Source organism: Rhinolophus sinicus, chromosome 15, assembly GCF_057876585.1.
Source record: "Rhinolophus sinicus isolate RSI-liver-muscle chromosome 15, RSI-T2T, whole genome shotgun sequence".
Lineage (NCBI taxonomy): Eukaryota > Metazoa > Chordata > Mammalia > Chiroptera > Rhinolophidae > Rhinolophus > Rhinolophus sinicus.
In genome coordinates this window covers 81,583,126-81,600,884 of record NC_142515.1, presented here as the reverse complement: position 1 = coordinate 81,600,884, position 17,759 = coordinate 81,583,126, and the positions used below count along the sequence as shown (strand labels likewise).

The 17,759-nt window shown below is 38.4% G+C and overlaps 1 protein-coding gene across 13 annotated transcripts in view; it reads left to right on the top strand.

The window, feature by feature from the left end:
* The window catches only part of MARCHF1 (membrane associated ring-CH-type finger 1), a 639,638-nt gene extending 622,838 nt beyond the window's left edge, over nucleotides 1-16,800 (top strand). For 12 of the 13 annotated variants that reach the window (XM_074337794.2, XM_074337792.2, XM_019737038.3 and 9 more), the window contains 2 exons: nucleotides 5,108-5,255; nucleotides 12,553-16,800. In XM_074337794.2, coding sequence (XP_074193895.1) covers nucleotides 5,108-5,255; nucleotides 12,553-12,851 — 447 coding nt within the window. In that variant the 3' untranslated portion in view covers nucleotides 12,852-16,800. The remainder of the gene's footprint in view (nucleotides 1-5,107; nucleotides 5,256-12,552) is intronic. The other variant, XM_074337796.2, reaches the window with a different exon arrangement.
* Nucleotides 16,801-17,759: the final 959 nt, after the last annotated feature.

Here is a 17,759-nt window from a genome sequence, read left to right as displayed (position 1 = left end):
GCCTTTTTATTGGTGAATTCAATCCATTTACATTCGGGGTGATTATTGATATGTGAGGATTTCCTTTCAGTCTATCTTTAGTTTTCTGGTAAGACTGTGTCTCCATTGTTTCTTTGCCTTTTTGCTGTTGTCTATTATTTCTGTGTGGTGGTATTCTATGATGTTTCCCTCTGTTTCTTCTTTTATTACAGTATATATTTCAGTTCTGGATTTTTTTTTTTTTTGAGTGGTTACCACTAAGTTTATGTAAAAGAAAGTTTGATAGAGTATTCCATTTTCTTCAACATACTTTCTCCATTCCCATATTCCGGTTCAGGCCTTTACTCTCCCCCTTTTTATGATTTGGTTGCCACAAATTGTCCCTGTTGATGGTGGTCGAATAGCCTCCTTTAGTATTTCTTGTAGTGCAGGTCGTGTGTTAGAAAATTCCCTCAGCTTCTGTATGTCTGGAAAGGTCTTTATTCCTCCTTCATATCTAAAGGATATCTTTGCTGGATATATTATTCTTGGCTCATAATTTCTCTCTTTCAGTAGTTTGCATATTTGGTTCCACTCCCTCCTGGCTTGTAGAGTTTCTGCTGAAAGATCTGATGATATTCTAATGGGATTTCCTTTGTAGGTTACTGTCTTCTTTTCCCTGGCTGCCTTGAGGATTCTTTCTTTGTCATTGATTTTTGACAGCTCTGATACAATGTGCCTTGGAGAAGGCCTGTTGGGGTTGAGATAATTAGGTGTTCTATTTGCTTCTTGGATTCGAGGATCCAGTTCTTTCCAAAAGTTTGGGAGGTTCTCATCGACTATTTGTTTGAATATATTCTCTGTTCCCTTCTCCTTCTGGCATGCCATTATTCTTATATTGCTCTTTCTGATGGAGTCAGAAAGTTCTTGTATAGTTTCTTTCATTTCTTTTAAGTCTCAAGTCTCTTTCTTCTATCCATGTCAATTCCAGATTTCTATCTTCTATGTCACTGATTCTTTCTTCCATCTGGTCAACTCTATGGCCTAAGCTGGCTATTTCATTCTTCATTTCTTTTATTGAGTGCTTAATCTCCAGAAATTCTATTTGTTTCTTCTTCAAAATTTCAATCTCTTTGGCAAAATGTTCATTTTGTTCTTTGATTGTGTTTCTGAGTTCATTAAACTGCCTTTCTGTGTTTTCTTGCATCTCATTGAGTTTTTTTAACAATTGCAATCTCGAATTCTCTGTTATTTTCTGGAGACTTTTCATTTTCTTTCTGAGCTGTCTTGTTGCCTTGGTTATTCATGGCCATTAATAATGTATTGTTTCTCTTTCTAGACATCTACAGAAGTGGGTTCTGCAACAGGTTGATAGAAAGAGGTCTTTCTTTTGTTTTCCAGTAGGTGTTGGTAGAATGTTTTATTTTCTCTCTGACTGCAGCCTTGTTTTTCTCTCTCACACAGTAGTGCTATGTTTTCTCTGCACTATTCCAGCTTCTCACAGAATGGGGGGATTCCCTGGGAGACAGGCTTCTCCTCTGTTAATAGTTCGTCTAGGTCACAGGGCGCAGTGTCCTGGTGGGTATGCAGAGAGCTTTTGAAGTTCCAAAGCTCTTCCTGCACCAGATTCAAAGCCCGTATGTTTCAGCAGTTCTGTTTACTCCTGCAGGGATCCACCCAGATAGGTGGGGTCAGGGGTGGGGTGAGTTGTGAGAGGTGGCCCAGAGCAATGGCAGCGACCACCACCACAGCCGGTCCTGCTTCCACAGCTCCCTCCCCTTTGCCAGAACTAGTTGGGCTGTGAATCCCTGTCTGTGGCCCACAGTTCTCAGAACAGCAAATATTCTGTTATTTTGATCTGACACTGCTACTGTTCCGTTTCTAGCACCGGGCAGGTGGGGGCGGGGCGAGCTCTGGGAGGGGAGGGAGGGGGAGGCTAGTCTCAGTGCCTAAGGCTTCCGTTCTCTGCTTGGCAGTGAGGGCTTAAACCCCCGTTTTCAGCCTTTTTCCCTCAGTCTTTTCTCTGAGGTCTCTGCCGTGAGCGTTGGGTTCAGCCGTGTTTTATGTTGCCCCTTCAACCCTGTGGGCCATAAGCGGAGCCCTAGCAGTCCGAGTTCTTCCCTCTCCTGCAGCTGCGGTAGTTCCGGGAAGCAGCGAGCTCGGAGCACTGAGCTGGGTCTGCGTCCTGCGCCCGCGCGGCTCCGTCTCCACACTTCTCCCTTCCCTCCTCCTCCCCCGCTCACGCTATTTGCCCACCTTTAGGTGAATTCAGTAGTTAGCCTCTTCTTCTTACCTGTCTGCTGTGCAGGGAGTCCTTTGTGGAGTTACAGTTGTTAGATTTGTTGCAAATTCCAGGGTAGCTATGCAGAGGCTCACCTCATGCCACCATTTTTATGACGTCTACACTTCTTTTTTAAAATGCTCTTGAGCTTAGGAAGTGACAACTTTAGAGCTTCCATTGTCTGGAACTAGAAGGAGTCTTTATTTGATTTGGCCCCTCCCTGTTGGCCACACTGATACTTTTCTATGTAAGGCTCATTAATTTTGAAGAATGTATTTCAGTCACTGCATTGAAATGCTCCTTAGGTTTAAGAAGACCCAATAATTAAGGACTTCTTTAAAAGCCAGTTTTACAATTGAGGGTTGATTTGGTATGTTTATTTTGTCACCGAAAGTATTTTCATCTACTTGCAAAATTTAGGAAATTTGAACATGTCAAGCTGATTTTCTGCACCGTCCTGCATTTTTTATTTGGTCATATTGAATATTGAGGTAATTCAATAAGTCATCATTAAGTCACAAAAGGATAATATTCTATTTTATAATTATACAGATTATTCAAGTTAACATCATAGTAAATAAAAAACAAAACAAAATTTTAAAAATCAATCTTTCACAGATATGAAGTTTTGATAAAAGCCAAGATGCACATACTAAAATCTTCTCAATTCAATACCAATTAATTAAAAAATTAAATCTAAATTGAAGCACCTGGTTTTCCCCTAGCCACATTACTAAAATTTTTCCATTATTTACATGGAATAATATATAAAATATAGTTTGATGGAGAAGAAAGTACAAGATGAAGTATGAACTGTTACTTGGGTCTAACAGAACCTTATGAGGAAAACTGTGATAACTGGCCAATAAGAGGAGAGTAACAGGTGGTGTTTGTAAATAAAACATTTATGTCTCTAACATGTTTAAGAAGATTTCTGGAGCATCATGATCAGACTTGAAGAAATTTGCTCTCTTACAAATGAAATTATAGGATCTTAACCATGAGACTGGAAGGGAAGTTAGGAAGTATCTATTTGATTCTTTCATCAAGAATTACATTTGCTAACAAGCAGCAGAGTCCTGAGAAATTATGGCTTAATCAGACAGGGCTTTATTCCTTGCATGTGTAAGTCGTCATCCAGAGGTGAACTGTTGCTCATCAGGCTGAGGTCTCTCCGATTCTCAAGACTTTTCCTCGAGGTTGCAAGATGACTGTTGGGACTCTTACCATCAATTATGATTTCCAAGCAGCAAAGAAGAGAAAATGGAGGAAAGGAAGAAGGAGCAATTCCTGAGTCAGTAAAGCGAACACTCAGTATCTCACTAGATAGCCCCTCATGTCTCACGGGTGAGAAACAGCCCATGTCCACATCTGCCAAGGAAGGTTGGAAAGCAGCTTTTAGCTGGCACAGTTTGCACCCTCATAGAATTACTAGTCTGTTAACAGAGGAAGAAAAGACTGGTATTCTCTTCCCAAACCTCTCTGTCACAGCTTCTGCCACAATTCACGTCTTATGAAGCAAGTGGGCCTGGAGAGATTAAATGACTTCACCAATGTCTCAGAGCTGGTGACAGAACCAGGACTTTATGGGACATTATGGATGCCCTCTTGTTTCCACCTGAGTTGCTCATGGAATTATATGTGGGGGTGGGGTGGGAGGTGGGGAAGGAATGGGGTCTTCTGAAGTTCTAACGATTTTGCTTTAGCAAAAACATAAGTAAAGAATCATGGATTATTGGAAGTTTAGCACATCAATTCACCTCTAACAAGACCTAAGTGATTTGATTTTCCTATAGAAATAATACAAAGAAAAATAAAGACACAATTCTTAACTCAGAAATGAAGTGATACTCTAGCTATCAAAGCATTAAAATTTTGTTTGAGAGTCTATTTCTTCAAAGTTAATAAGTGGACACATTCCCTCATATGGACACAAAACCTAACGTGTAACTATACAAATTGTGGCCCTCTTCCTCTCCTAGACTGAGGGAGCAGCCCTCAACCTTCTGAGGAGTGTGACTAAGGGACAATGGTTGTGACAGTAGTGGCAGCAGCAAATCCAGACTGCACTAAGGGGTCTCAACTGATTTTCTCCCATTGCCCAGATGATAAAATGTGTTTCCCAGGAGAAGAGTTGTAAACCGGTATCATCCAGCCATTCAAATTCTTTGTTCGAGTTATACATTCAATAATGCAACACTATCAGGTTATGTGTTAATCCACAAAGAGATTACTTATTACTACTTATAACCTAGTACCACAAAGAAGTGATATGCAGAAACCTGAAAGGAAATGTTTTCTAAAAATTGTTCAGTATTAAAACTAACCCATTCATGTCACAAACAAGGAAATGTCAGGTTAGCAAAACAGAAAAGACTTGATTTAATTCATTTGGAAATACAAACATATTTTTGTTTTCACTTTAATATATATTTAAGTTACATACATACAGGTTATGATTTCATATCTTTTTTTAAAGTTACTACAGTTTTTGCAATTATTTTTTAACCTTTTAAACCATAATTTTTAAAAAAAATTTTTTAAGTGTGTCTTTCCAGGACCCATCAGCTCCAAATCAAGTAGTTGTTTCAATCTACTTGTGGAGGGCGCAGCTCACAGTGGCCCATGTGTAGATTGAACTGGCAACCTTGCTGTTAAGAGTACTCACGCTCTAACCAACTGAGCTAACCGGCTGCCCAGATTTCATGTCTTTCCAAATGTGAAGACTTACTTGAATATTATAGTGTCATCTGAAGTTGCAAATCCTTAATGCTTTCCCTCCATTCATGAGCTATGTCTGGGCTATAAATGGGGAACAAAGTTTCCTAGTTATAAATTCAGTTTTGTGTGATTCGTTTACAATTGCAGTGGGAGAAACTACAGATGACCACAAGCGAAAGGAGAAAAATATTCTGCTCGGTCACATTCCACGTCATCGCAATCACCTGTGTGGTTTGGTCCTTGTATGTATTAATAGACCGGACAGCGGAGGAAATCAAGCAAGGTAACGACAATGGTAAGGGCACGTCTCTTCTTTTCTCCCCTCTTGGATGCTGTGAGGATACCCTAGAACCAGGTAGGGAAGCCATTTCCCCCGTTTAGTGCACTAGCAAAAACCAGGACTGGCAATCGAGTCTTCTCCAACTATGCTATTGACTAACACCCTGACCATAAATGGGGTGCCACGCTGAGATGTATGATTGATCAGGTTCGTGTGAACTTGAGTACAGAGAAGTACATAAAATGTCATCCACCACTCCAGGCTTTGCAGGAGCTGGATAAGGATCAGGTTTTTCCTGATGGGAAAAGGTCGACAGGTTTTAGAACTGGACGGTTTTTCATTTGATTTAATTCACCCCGTCATTTAGCTTCTTTTAAACCATGAATATGATGATACTGTAGTAGAGAATATAATAGCTTATTAGTACTATGTAAGTTGATAGAGTGGATTAACACTATGACTTGAAATTTTAAACGTGCTAAGTTTGATTGTGAAGGACGGCATCAAGTCTGCAAAGAAAGGTGTTTGAAAATCATTAAGGCATATTCTAATATTTAAGATGCACAGGTCATTGAAACTAGGTTCTCTTCACTTCTGAAGGTACCCAGCTCTATTTTTTCATCGGATTCTAACAGCTTTAGCATATAGCCTGAATCATAGCTGGTAAAACAGTGAGAAATAGTCCCCTAACTCATCCCGCCCCCCGCATCCCCACGTGGGGTGGCAGGGGGAACAAACACAATAGGAAACACGTGGTGAATTTGAAAGGAGAAATTGTCCAGATGATAACACTGTAAGTGTTATGATAACACTGTAGTGTTATGAAAATGTTTATGTGCCTCCCTCAAAAAAGAAAAAGAAAATGTTAAGAAGTGAGGAAAAGAAAATAATTTTTAAAAGGAAAGCTTTGTTACTTCTGTATGTCTTTGGATTCATAAAAGCACAAGGGAAGGATGTTGCATTCTCACACTTGACCTCATGATGGCAGCAATGTACACCAACGTGCTCTCCTGGGCATTCTAGAAGCAGATGGGGACCTAGGCGAATAAAAGGGACTGTGAGGGCTTTCCAGATGCACTGGGACGTTTGTGTAGTGTGTGTGTGTGTGTGTGTGTGTGTGTGTGTGTGTGTGTGTGTGTGTGTGTGTGTGTGTTTGTGTTGGGGGGGTGAGGGGTGACCGAGGTACAGATCCCACTGTCTGCTTCTGAAAGAGAATGAAAACACTGTGGCTCGAAAAAACAAGTAGGGAGGTTTTGTTTGTTTTTTGGTTCAATCTTAACTCATTTTTATATAATTTATATCAAACTACATTCTTTACAACTACATTATGCATTGTTACTGAGATGCTGGATTAAACAAAAATATCTATTAGATCCCTATTAAATATCTATTAGATCCCTATTAGATCCCTAGAGAGTAGGACTTCTCTTTTTTAAATCTGTGTTCCCTATATTTAGAGGCACTGGCCCAAGCCCAGTAACAGAAAGTGTGCCAGAAATGGTGTAATTGTGTATGTATGGAAAAACAAAGGGACATTCCACCACCATCCCCACCTTACTATACCCAACATATATCCTCATGACTCAAATGTTTTCCTAATAATCAAGGGCAGGCGTGATAGCCAGAGACTTCATATTTGTAGATGTCTGACTTGGAGTTCAGTGTTTGAGAATCACAAATTTGCCCCAGTGTAGCCTCACCCTCTCCCAGTGGTCACACTGACATGGTCTAGCTGTACTAGCCCTCAGGGCTCTTTCCTTTCTCCTTAAGCCACATGTAAGGGAAAGGAGGGTAAGAGCACCTCTCCAAGGCATCACAAGAAGAAGCAATCTCATGTCATTCAGATGTCAACAGGTCAGAATCTCTCTTACATTCCTTTATGCAGAGTCACTGCTGAGACATGTGATTGTATAGTGATCATTTATCCTGCAATGAACTGACAGCCTCAACTTCAGCCACCAAAGTCTCTCCAGAGCCCAGGGTCCCAGGCCGCCTTCCATTTAGCTCACTCTGCCTGCTCATTCTCTGGTTCCCCTGGATATCCTTATGTCTCCAGTTGTCACATCTATGCTGATGACACCCCAAATTTATCCCCAGCTCATACTGTACTCTGATCATGCATCTGTCTACCTTCTGAATGTGCCCATCTAAAGGTCTTCCAGGCACCAAACTCAGTATGTCCAAACTCACTGCCTACTACCACTTCCCACTCCGACACCTGTGGGAAAGACATTACTGACACTCAGTAACCAAAGCCAACACAGCTTTAATTCCTCATCTCCTCCTTCTCCCTCACTTCTACCGTAAGTCAATCACTAAATCCTATTCATTCTGCCTCATATGCTCTGGAATCTGTCCATTACTCTCCTTCCTCACTGCCATCATCCATGTACAAACTACCATGTCTTTTACCTAAAAACTGCAACAACTTCTTAACTGGACTTTCTCGAGTTTTGCCCACTTTCAACCCATGCTTAATAATGTGCTTCCAGCAAAGTTACATAATATTATACAAATCTGACCACAACCTTCCCTAATTAGCCATTACTCTTAAAACATACACCAAACTCTTTAGTGGGATTATGTGCCGCCCCCTATAACCTAGCTGTAGCCAATTATGCTGACCATTCGTCAGCGCCCCCAACATCCTTCCAGACCCTTGCTTAGCTTTTCTCTTCACATAAAGCATCTCCTCCCAGCTTCTCCTGTCCACCTCCACACACTCAAACACCCGTATACTCTCACACCGTTCCCTAAACCTCCACTCTACCTTTGCAGTTCACCTTAAACTTCACTCTGTCTGGGAAACCTAGTTCAGCTCCCTGAACTAGAATCATTGTTACTATTACAGTGGTTCTCAAAATGTGGTCCCTGGACCAACAGCAGCAGCATCACCTGGGCACTTGGTAGAGAAATGCAGATTCTCGGCCAGCCCCCAGCCCCAACCTATTAATCAGAAATTCTGAGGGTGGAGCCCTGTCATTTGTGCTTCAGAAGCAAACAGGTAATTCTGATGCTCCCGAAATGTGGAGAACAATATATTCCCATAGCATCGTGCACTTACCACACACCCCTTACTTCACCTTGATTGTACATTCGAATTACCTGTGAAGTTTCCAAACCCCTTCAAAGCCTGAGGTTTATCCTCAGAGGTTCAGGTTTCATTATCCCTAACTCATGACTCTATTGTGCAGTCATGCTGAGAAGCTCTGCTCCCCCACTCCCAGGACACGTAATTGCTCATTTAATTGTTTTTCCTCCCCAGAAGCCTCTCAGCTCAGAGCAGGCTATCTAAGCCTGTCTTACTCACCAGCACACCCATGGTGCTGAGCTCTGTGTGTGGGTCCTGGCAAGTGGCCCAGTCAATGCTGTAGAAGGAATGATGAGGTGTGAATATCTCATACTCAAGCTTTTCCACCTTTTATCTTTTTTAAAAATACTTTTTTTCAATTTTTTGTTTTTGTTTTTCCTTTCTGGGTAGAAGCAGGATTTCAGACCAGTCACCCAAAGGAGTATCACTCAGGTCCTTTAGATTTCCCAATAGAAAAGCTTGAATGGCAATCAAAGGTCAGCATATATATGTGTATATATATATATATATATATATATATATATATATATATATATATATATACATACACATACATACACACATACATATATATACACACACGTATATATGTATATGTATGTATATATACATATATATGTATATATACATACATATATATGTAACCCGGTCTTATAGCAAAATAAGACCGATTCTTATATTAATTTTTGCTCCAAAAGACACATTAAAGCTGATTGTCCAGCTAGGTCTTATTTTCAGGGAAACATGGTATATATGTACGTATGTATATATACATGTATGTATGTATGTGTGTGTATATATACACACACACACACACAGTCAAGTGTCAGCTTTCTACCATATTACTTTTAAAAATTATTTTCAGTTTCTTAAAAGCAAGTGAAAATTAGGTAACTATACCTTTGGTGTTCAGAGCTTTTGAATTAGGAAGCAAGGTATTTATCAAGAAGCAGTGCCTGGGGCTATTTCTACAGATCCACTTGCTCGTGAGACAGCTCCTAAGTCATGTAATTTCAAATAGTGACTTTTGTAAAGGGTATCATCTGTACTTATGCTCAAATTGTATTTAAGATCTGGTTTCCCAATGTAATCCATTACAGGTAGTACAGCCATTTGTATGAGTTTTATTTTCATCTTCCTCTGGTATTGAGACTCTGAGTACTGATCCTGAATTTATTTTTAAAGTTTTTAGGGGGAAAAAAACTGCATAATTTAAAAGTCAAAATACTCTAAATCCATTTTGAAAACCTTCCAAAATATTTGAAGAGGAACAAATTGTCCTTCTTCAAACAGAATTGAGGTTGAATATAAAAACAGCAACATCTATGAACTATAACAACAATCCTGGAAGGAAAAAAACACACAAACCATTTATGTTTTTAAATGGTTGTTCTTTTTAGATGATATGCATGATGCCTCAGATAGCTCTCGCACCTCACTGTCACATGTGATAAGGAAAAAAATTGTAATACATGGTACTTGGAACTTTAACATCCTGATTCACCCAGGTTGCGAACTCTAATTTGGGAAAACAATTGCTCTTCCTGCCTTATCTTTACTTATTCTAGAAGAATGCTCCAGTATACTATTTGTGTGTTGAAAACAAAACACAAAATCATACAGACCAAGAAAAAACAAATTTATGCTACCTATTAAAAAGACTGTAGGTGCAGATTTTAATGTTGCCCCAGAATTATTCAAATGTATAGACCACAAAGGACTAGCATAACCAATCGATTTTTATTTTTTTTTCCATGCCTGACTCACTTGTGAGCCTCTCAGTATCTCCAGGGCAAGGTCCAGGCTTCATTATTCAGAGAATAATTGGTATATTAGTAGAGGCTCCCAAATTTTTTCTGGCTGTGGCTGCGTCCACAGATAAGAACAATGGCTGTGCAGGGCTCATTGGCTGTTAACATCTACTTAGAGTGTGTGTTCAAAATTAGTTCCCTGCAATTGATACAGTATTTTCCTTTTCAGCATTGTTGTTTAAACTATTCCTTTTAAAAGTAATTACATGTTGGTTATCGGTAACTATCCAAACATGATAAATGCTGACTTGGGCTAGTTGTCAGAAGGCCAGGGGTCTAGTTCTGCCTTGGTCAGTGGCTAGTTATCTTGAATAAAATAATCACTTTGAAGCTCAATTTCCTCATTTGTAAAACTAAGTTAAACTGAATACGTTCCAAAAGCTCTTTTTATGATTCATTTTTCAAAGACACACCATGAACTCGACCTTGCATCAAATAAATTGAAACATTGTTTATACAACACTGCATACATATAACATATTCACTCAGAGTGTTACCATTCAAAAAAGTTATGTTTGTGAAATTTTTAAAAAATAGTTTATCCAACTGTAGGGAAGCAACCAGAATAAAAGTAAAAGAGAAAACCACCTGCCAGCCCTGCCACTCACACATACCCTTATATAAACATATTTTATAACTCTGCGTAATCTAAGCATCCAGCCAAAAATATCCCAAATTACCAAAGCAATGCTTTTTCTAAATATACTTTGTCCTGCCACTGTTAAATGAGGTAGGTTCTCTTCTGCTGTTTGGGGACTGAGAACGGCTTTTTAGACATACTCCCGGTGCCTCCAGTCCCATGATCTGCCACATATGATATGCAGAATATGCCTAGAATTTAAATTTAAAAGCTGGAATAGACCTTAAAGATCATTGTTTTAAAGATGAGGAAATACGTAATTTGCCTCATCTGCAGCTATATTATAACCACCCATCTGGGAGCTTGTGGTTTATCCAATTTGACTTAAAGAGAAAACAGAGAAGCAACATGTTACAAGTGACCCAGCATGTGTGCCTCCCATGGAGAAGGATGGGGACCCTATTCCATTAGCAAGGAAGTAGGTTTTCAGAGAATCAATACTGCTGGAAGGCAAATGAGCCTGAAAGGGGCCAGTGGAGGTATCCAGCTTATAAGCCATTGTCATTGTGCTCTGGAAGTTTGGCATAAATGTTTCCTAACAAATGCAGTACACACAGTGGCCACTTATGCATTTCAGGACCTTTTTAATTTTTGGTAGATTTCTGAGCTTTTCTCCATGAAGGGGATTACAACTACGAGGGATGCCCAGGGGCATAGGGTGAGGCGGTGCAGTGCTGACTAAAGGATAGTGGCCTGGCTTGCAGCTAACCAGCCTTTCTCCTCACCTGCATCCCTGAGGTGTCTATGCTTAGAGTCCAGGTGCGACATTCAAAGATTGATGAAGCCCAATGAAGTTAGAAACGTCTTAGCTGTAGGCACCAGAGAAAGCCTTGCTATTAATCTACAACTCAGTTAGCCCAAGATGCATAGCATTTAAATCACTCAGCTAGCAACAACAATTTGCATTTTTATAGCACTGTGTGTCAGTGCTAATTCATTTAATCCACTCTAACAACCCTATGAGGTAAATACTATTAGGTTGGTGCAAAAATAATTGCGGTTTTCGCAGTTGTTTATAACCTTTACAACCGCAATTACTTTTGCACCAACCTAATACCATTGCCTCCATTTTTCAGGGATATAACAAACCATCGCATTACTTATTTTTATATTGAATATACTTTTATGATATTGTTTCGGCTATATTGAGGGGGCGGAAGAAAGTGATGTCCTCGGTAACAAAATTTAAAATTGATGAAACAAGTACAGGTAACTGAAATCCTAAATCTTATGCATGTCTATACTGAGAAATTCTCTTTCATTTTTTGTTTGTTTATTTTTTTTTTATTTTTAAAAGGAATGAGGGTGGGGAGGGGGACCTGTAGGTACAATCCCATACATTTACCTATTTCTGTACCTCCTACTTTTAGGTATTGTTCCTAATCAGACTAAGGGTTTTAACTGTTGATCCTTCCATTCAATATGGTCAGTCCTTCCTTAAAGGTATAGCTATAAAGAATAAATGTTAAAGTATCAAAAGCCTAATGTTGTCCCTGATAATCGTAGTAGGTACTTGCTACTAGGAGGGGAAATGGGAAATCATTACAGTGGTAGGTAAGAGCATTTCTTCATATACAATTTCAATCATACCTTTAGCACATTTGAAAGCAATTCAAGATATAATTCTTATCCATAGAATTTTACACTTATATAGCAATATATTCCTTATCTGTGAAATTTATCAGGAAGGTCTAGTCTTTTGGAGCCGGGGAAGCAAGTTACCAAATCCATTGACAATAAGTTGGTGAAAGTGTTCTCTTTATTTCAAAGGTGTCCTTGAATGGCCATTTTGGACAAAACTGGTTGTGGTGGCCATCGGCTTCACGGGAGGTCTCGTCTTCATGTACGTACAGTGTAAAGCCTATGTGCAGCTGTGGCGCAGGTTGAAGGCATACAACCGTGTGATCTTTGTGCAGAACTGCCCAGACACTGCCAAGAAACAGGAGAAGAACTTCTCGTGTCATGTAAACATGGACGTCAAGGAGACCGTGGTGGTGCCTATACTGCCGACGGGCACAAATGCACTGCCATCTGCAGAAGGCAGCCCCCCTGAAGTTATACCAGTGTGATGGAGACGGGTGGACTTTCTTCGCTGAAGAAGACCTTTCTAGCCCTCAGCCACTACAAATGACAGAAGTGATCCTGAATTATTCACTTGCTTCATCTTCTCCCCTTTCCACTACTGACTCACCTTTCCTTACTTGGCTCAGAAAGGAAAGGAGGGAAGGACACCAAATGACCAGGATCCCATCAAGCAGAGTCTAAAGAGTGATATGGAGAGGTGAAAAGTGTGCTAAAGAGTAATTTCTAAAACAGTTATAAAATATCACTGGAGTAAAAGAGTCCTTTTAGGCAAAGTTCATCGTCAGACTAAATAGACATATGAGTCTTCACGATTGCAGGGGAAAGTTTAAGAATCCAGACTTGAATTGCAATATGTATTTCTCCTAGGGCCTCGTAATGTTAACTATCTCATCTGGAAATAACATACTTGTTTTTAAGCTTGACATTGTCTGCATTAGCCCCGAGGTACCTCAGAAGCACACTTGGAGGATGCATCTTTTGATAGTCTCAGTTTTGACAGGTAACATATTTTTTGGCTACTGTGGAGTCCAGTTGTTTTGACAGATGCATGTTTTTAAAATCAATGCAGTATGCATTTGAAGATATTAATACTTGGATTTATGTTTAAATCATGAACAAAAGATGTGCAGAGGTTTTTTGTTCATTTGTTTAATTAGCCCTGTTGAATACACACAGACGTTGAAATCAACTATCAGGTCCCATATTTTATCTGGACCCTCTACAACAGTGTTGTCTAACAGAAATATAACATGAGCCACTAATGCAGGCCACATATGTAAATTTTAAATTTTCAGTAGCCCCATTACAAAAACTAAAAATAAACAGGTGAAATTAATTTTGATGATGTTTTACATTTAACAATATATATCCAAGTTATTTCAACCTGTCATAATGTCAAAAATTAATTGAGATATTTTACATCTTTTTTTATGAACCAAGTCTTCAAAATCCAGTATTTTATCCTTTCAGCGTATCTCAATTTGAATTAAGCATATTGGACAGCAATCCTAAAATTAGAGCCTCTGCTTCATTTAACAGTTAATATTGCAAAACATCAGCTTAACTCATTCTTTTATTCAAAGTTGCACAAATGTTATAATTTTACAAAGCACTAAATTAATCAAACAAATTAAATATCTTGGTTGAAGAGTTAGATAAAATTACAATTTCTCTGAAGGGTGCAAAAAACCAAAGCATAGAAAGATAAAGCAATCTGTCTGTAGCAAAATTCTGAAATTAACTAGTTTGCTACAATGAAGCACTTATGATACGGAAAATAAAAATTAAATACTTTCATTATTAAGTCACATGTGTAAGGCTTTAAAAAAAATCCATATGAGGTGTCAACTTGACAGATGAGTAGTTAAGCATTTAGACTCTATTTTTAAAAGCTGACAGTATTTCCCTTGCTCAGCTAGGAAGCAAAAACATTGGGCAAATTCTGTGGTAAGTAATACATTGAGTTGTTTAGGTTTGACAGTTCAGTTGATTATTGTGATCTTTGCATATTCATGTAAAACTGAAGTGTGAATGATAGTGCCGTGAGCTACATTAATAATGATAGATGTAGTGGCCTGTTGAAAGATGTCTTACATTTTAAAAAGGTGATTTATTTTTGTTAGCTGTCATATTTATTATTGTGGGAAAGGAACCACAGTGGCCACAGGAACCAAAGCATGGGTATCGCAGTGCACAAATCTGGGTATCGCATGGATGCACTTTGTAATGATCCTGGTGCTTGTTCTTCAAAGATATCGTAGGAAAAGGGAAAAAGAAATAACATTTTAATGGGAGAAAGAGGATGGGAATTAGTGGCTGACTCCGAGTCCAACTAGTCCTGATGCCCAGGAATAAAGGGAAATGTCAACTCTACGTGTGTGGTGTGTGTGTGTGTGTATTCACGTATGTACATGAGAAAAAGGTTAAGGTTTCCAGTCAGGAAACAAAAGGTTTAAACTCACCTTTCTTAAAACTTATTGTAGGGACGTGAAAGAAAAGGCACAGGGCAAACAAAATTGAGGTAACTAAACTGGACCAAAATTTCTGCGCAAATAAGGATGTAAGTGAAATATGACACTTAAACAAACTGAACATGGCATCTCACCCAAGGGATTAAACTTGATTCAATTTACCTGTTCATTTTTCCAAGTTTTTTACTAATCTATTTTTCCTGTGGTTTAGCAATGGCAACATGCGGTTTACAAATATTCCTGGGGGAAATAATTTAGTCACTGGCAAACAAAGAAATGTTGATTTCTCTTTTGTTTGTTCTGGAAGGAAAATGATGATTTACCTTAATTACTTCCAAAAATACTGTTTAAATTCTGTACAAACCTAAGCAAGATAGGTAAGTGTATAGCTCATTTCACAGTGGGAGGCAATTGGCTATTTTTAAAATAAGGCCTCAGGTATTAAGGGCTATACTTAACACTAAAAAAAAAAAAAAAAAAAAACATTTCTAGAATGAAAAGTAAAGATAAGCATTACTGTATTAACAAAAGATGACATGGTGTTTTAAAACCATGCTTAAATTCTCAAAATTGACTTACATAGGCTTTGGCATTCTTGAAACGAGAAAATAATGTAACGCTCTAGCAGGTTAAAAGTCAACATCTCATTGTTACTCTTCTGACCTTTTTAAACCCTGAACTCCTGAATTCAAATATTTTAAAAAGGTTTCTTGCAGTGGCTGTTTATGGTTCAAGCTAAATAACTATGTGCACTTAAAACCTAAGGATGATTATTTTCTTCTTATATTCTGTGTGGCAATGGTACATTTGCCCTTTCAACGAAAGGATTCGGCTTTGTGACAACGCTTTTGTCGACTGGATATACCCTCCAAAAAGAAAAACTGCTCTCCAGAATGACTATTTTTTGAAGCATGTTTACCTGCTGATGTAAGAAATAAACTGGAATTGAAATAAAAGACTGGAATTGAAGAATGAACTTACAGTTCGGTTTAAAACTTTTCGGCTTTTTATAATCACGAATCTGTGGTATTATCAATACTATAAACCACAAACATTTATGCTGTTAATTTTTTAAAAGCTGTCACTTTAATTGTATAGGCTCAAAGATTAAATTGTAAAGGAATGAAATTCAAGCACTTTTTTAAAAAGTGAAGTCCAAAAGGCGATGAAGCTTAAGTACAAACACAAATAAAACAAAAATGAAGAAAACAACACCCAAATGTGATCCCATCAACCTGGGATATGGCAGTGGAGAAACTGAAGGAAGATAGGTTTATACTGAAGGAGTCTTTCAAAATGCCCCAAGATTAACTCTGTCTGAGCTGCTTTTACATGTGATTGTAGTCCCAGTGAAATGACCTCATGGTTGTGTTTATCTTGTTTTGCAAAAGGTCGCTGAGTACCCCTAAAACAGCTGTTCTTTGGTTGGAAAATTAGCTCATTAGAGCAATGACATCATTAGGTATCATAATTGTCATGGGTATGAGGTGAGAAAGATTATTCCATCTGCCTGACATAGTTTGCCTTTCTTTGCCTTGCCACTGAGTATTTTGGGACAAAGTAGAGCTCTTAAAATTTATCAGTATTGTAGTTATTATATAATAATTGTGTAGGGCTTGCACTTTAATTAAGAAAGATAAAAACCTTTTTTCTTAAGTCAGCCCAAAGGTGCTATTTTACATATTAATACAGTTGAAAAGACATACTGTTATTTTGGGCTGCAGTGTTTCCTCCACATCTGAAAAAAGCCCATTTTGAAATTGGATATTGCATTAAAATTAACAAGGAAAAATTATTTTAACTGTGTGCAATTTTTGAAATTGAGCATTTGTATTTTATTGGTTTTACTTAATTCTCTTGCATTAACAATTTACTGTTTTGTGAATAATGTGTACTAAAGCAGATTAAGAAAAAGAAAATAATTATCTGTGAAAGACTTTGTATATTAAAGGAGTGACTCATACCTTTGTTGTGGGTTCTATACTTTTTGGTTAACTTACCCGGATTTCTGTAGATTTGTGTTTGCAACATTCAAACAAGCTTGAGTTCTTTAGACTTGACAATGGTCTGGGTTTTTAAGCAGGGTCTGAACATATCTATAATCATTTAAGGCCAACACAGACTGACAAGCCCATGACATTGCAGAAAGGAAGAAAAAGATGCACTCATTAGGGAAAACCAGCGGAAATAACCTATATCTTTCAAACCCTGTTTAAAACAAACACTAAGAAAAATAATGCGGGGGGGGGGGGGAAGGGTTGGTAGAAGAGGGTGAACAGCGTCCAATATATGGTGATGAGAGGAGAACTGACTCTGGGTGGTGAGCACATAATGCAATATACAGATGATGTAGTATAGACTGTATACTTGAAACCTATGTAGTTTTGGGGGCCATTGTCACCCCAATAAATTTTAATAAAAAATCTTTAAGAAAAGTAATGTAATACAGAGAAAGGATTTTCTCATGAATAAGGTTTGGCTATACAAAAGAATATAACAGCATTTTTCTACTCAGGTAATAAAAAAATGGAGCCAGAATGGTGGCACGAGGCCAGTCAGGAAGCGACTTTCTGCACATAGAACAGTCAAGACCTGGTGGATTAGGTAAGAGCGTGAAGTGGAGATGGCCTCTCATGGACTACTGATTTACTTTCTTTTTTGGAAACAGAACCAGAAATACTAATTAAATTAGACTGGGGAAGGACACGGAAGAGACATGGGGAAGAATCAAGGATGATTTATAGGCGGTTTTTTAGCTTGAGAAACAAGGTGAAAAACTTGGGGAGAATCAAGGTTCCTAAGAAGACAAGGTGTGGGAATCTAGAGCACAAGTAGGAATGCTTGTCTCTGAAAGGAGAAAAGCTACTACATCCATTAAATTGAAAGAAAATGAGTGTCTATTTTCTCAGTGATGTATAAAAA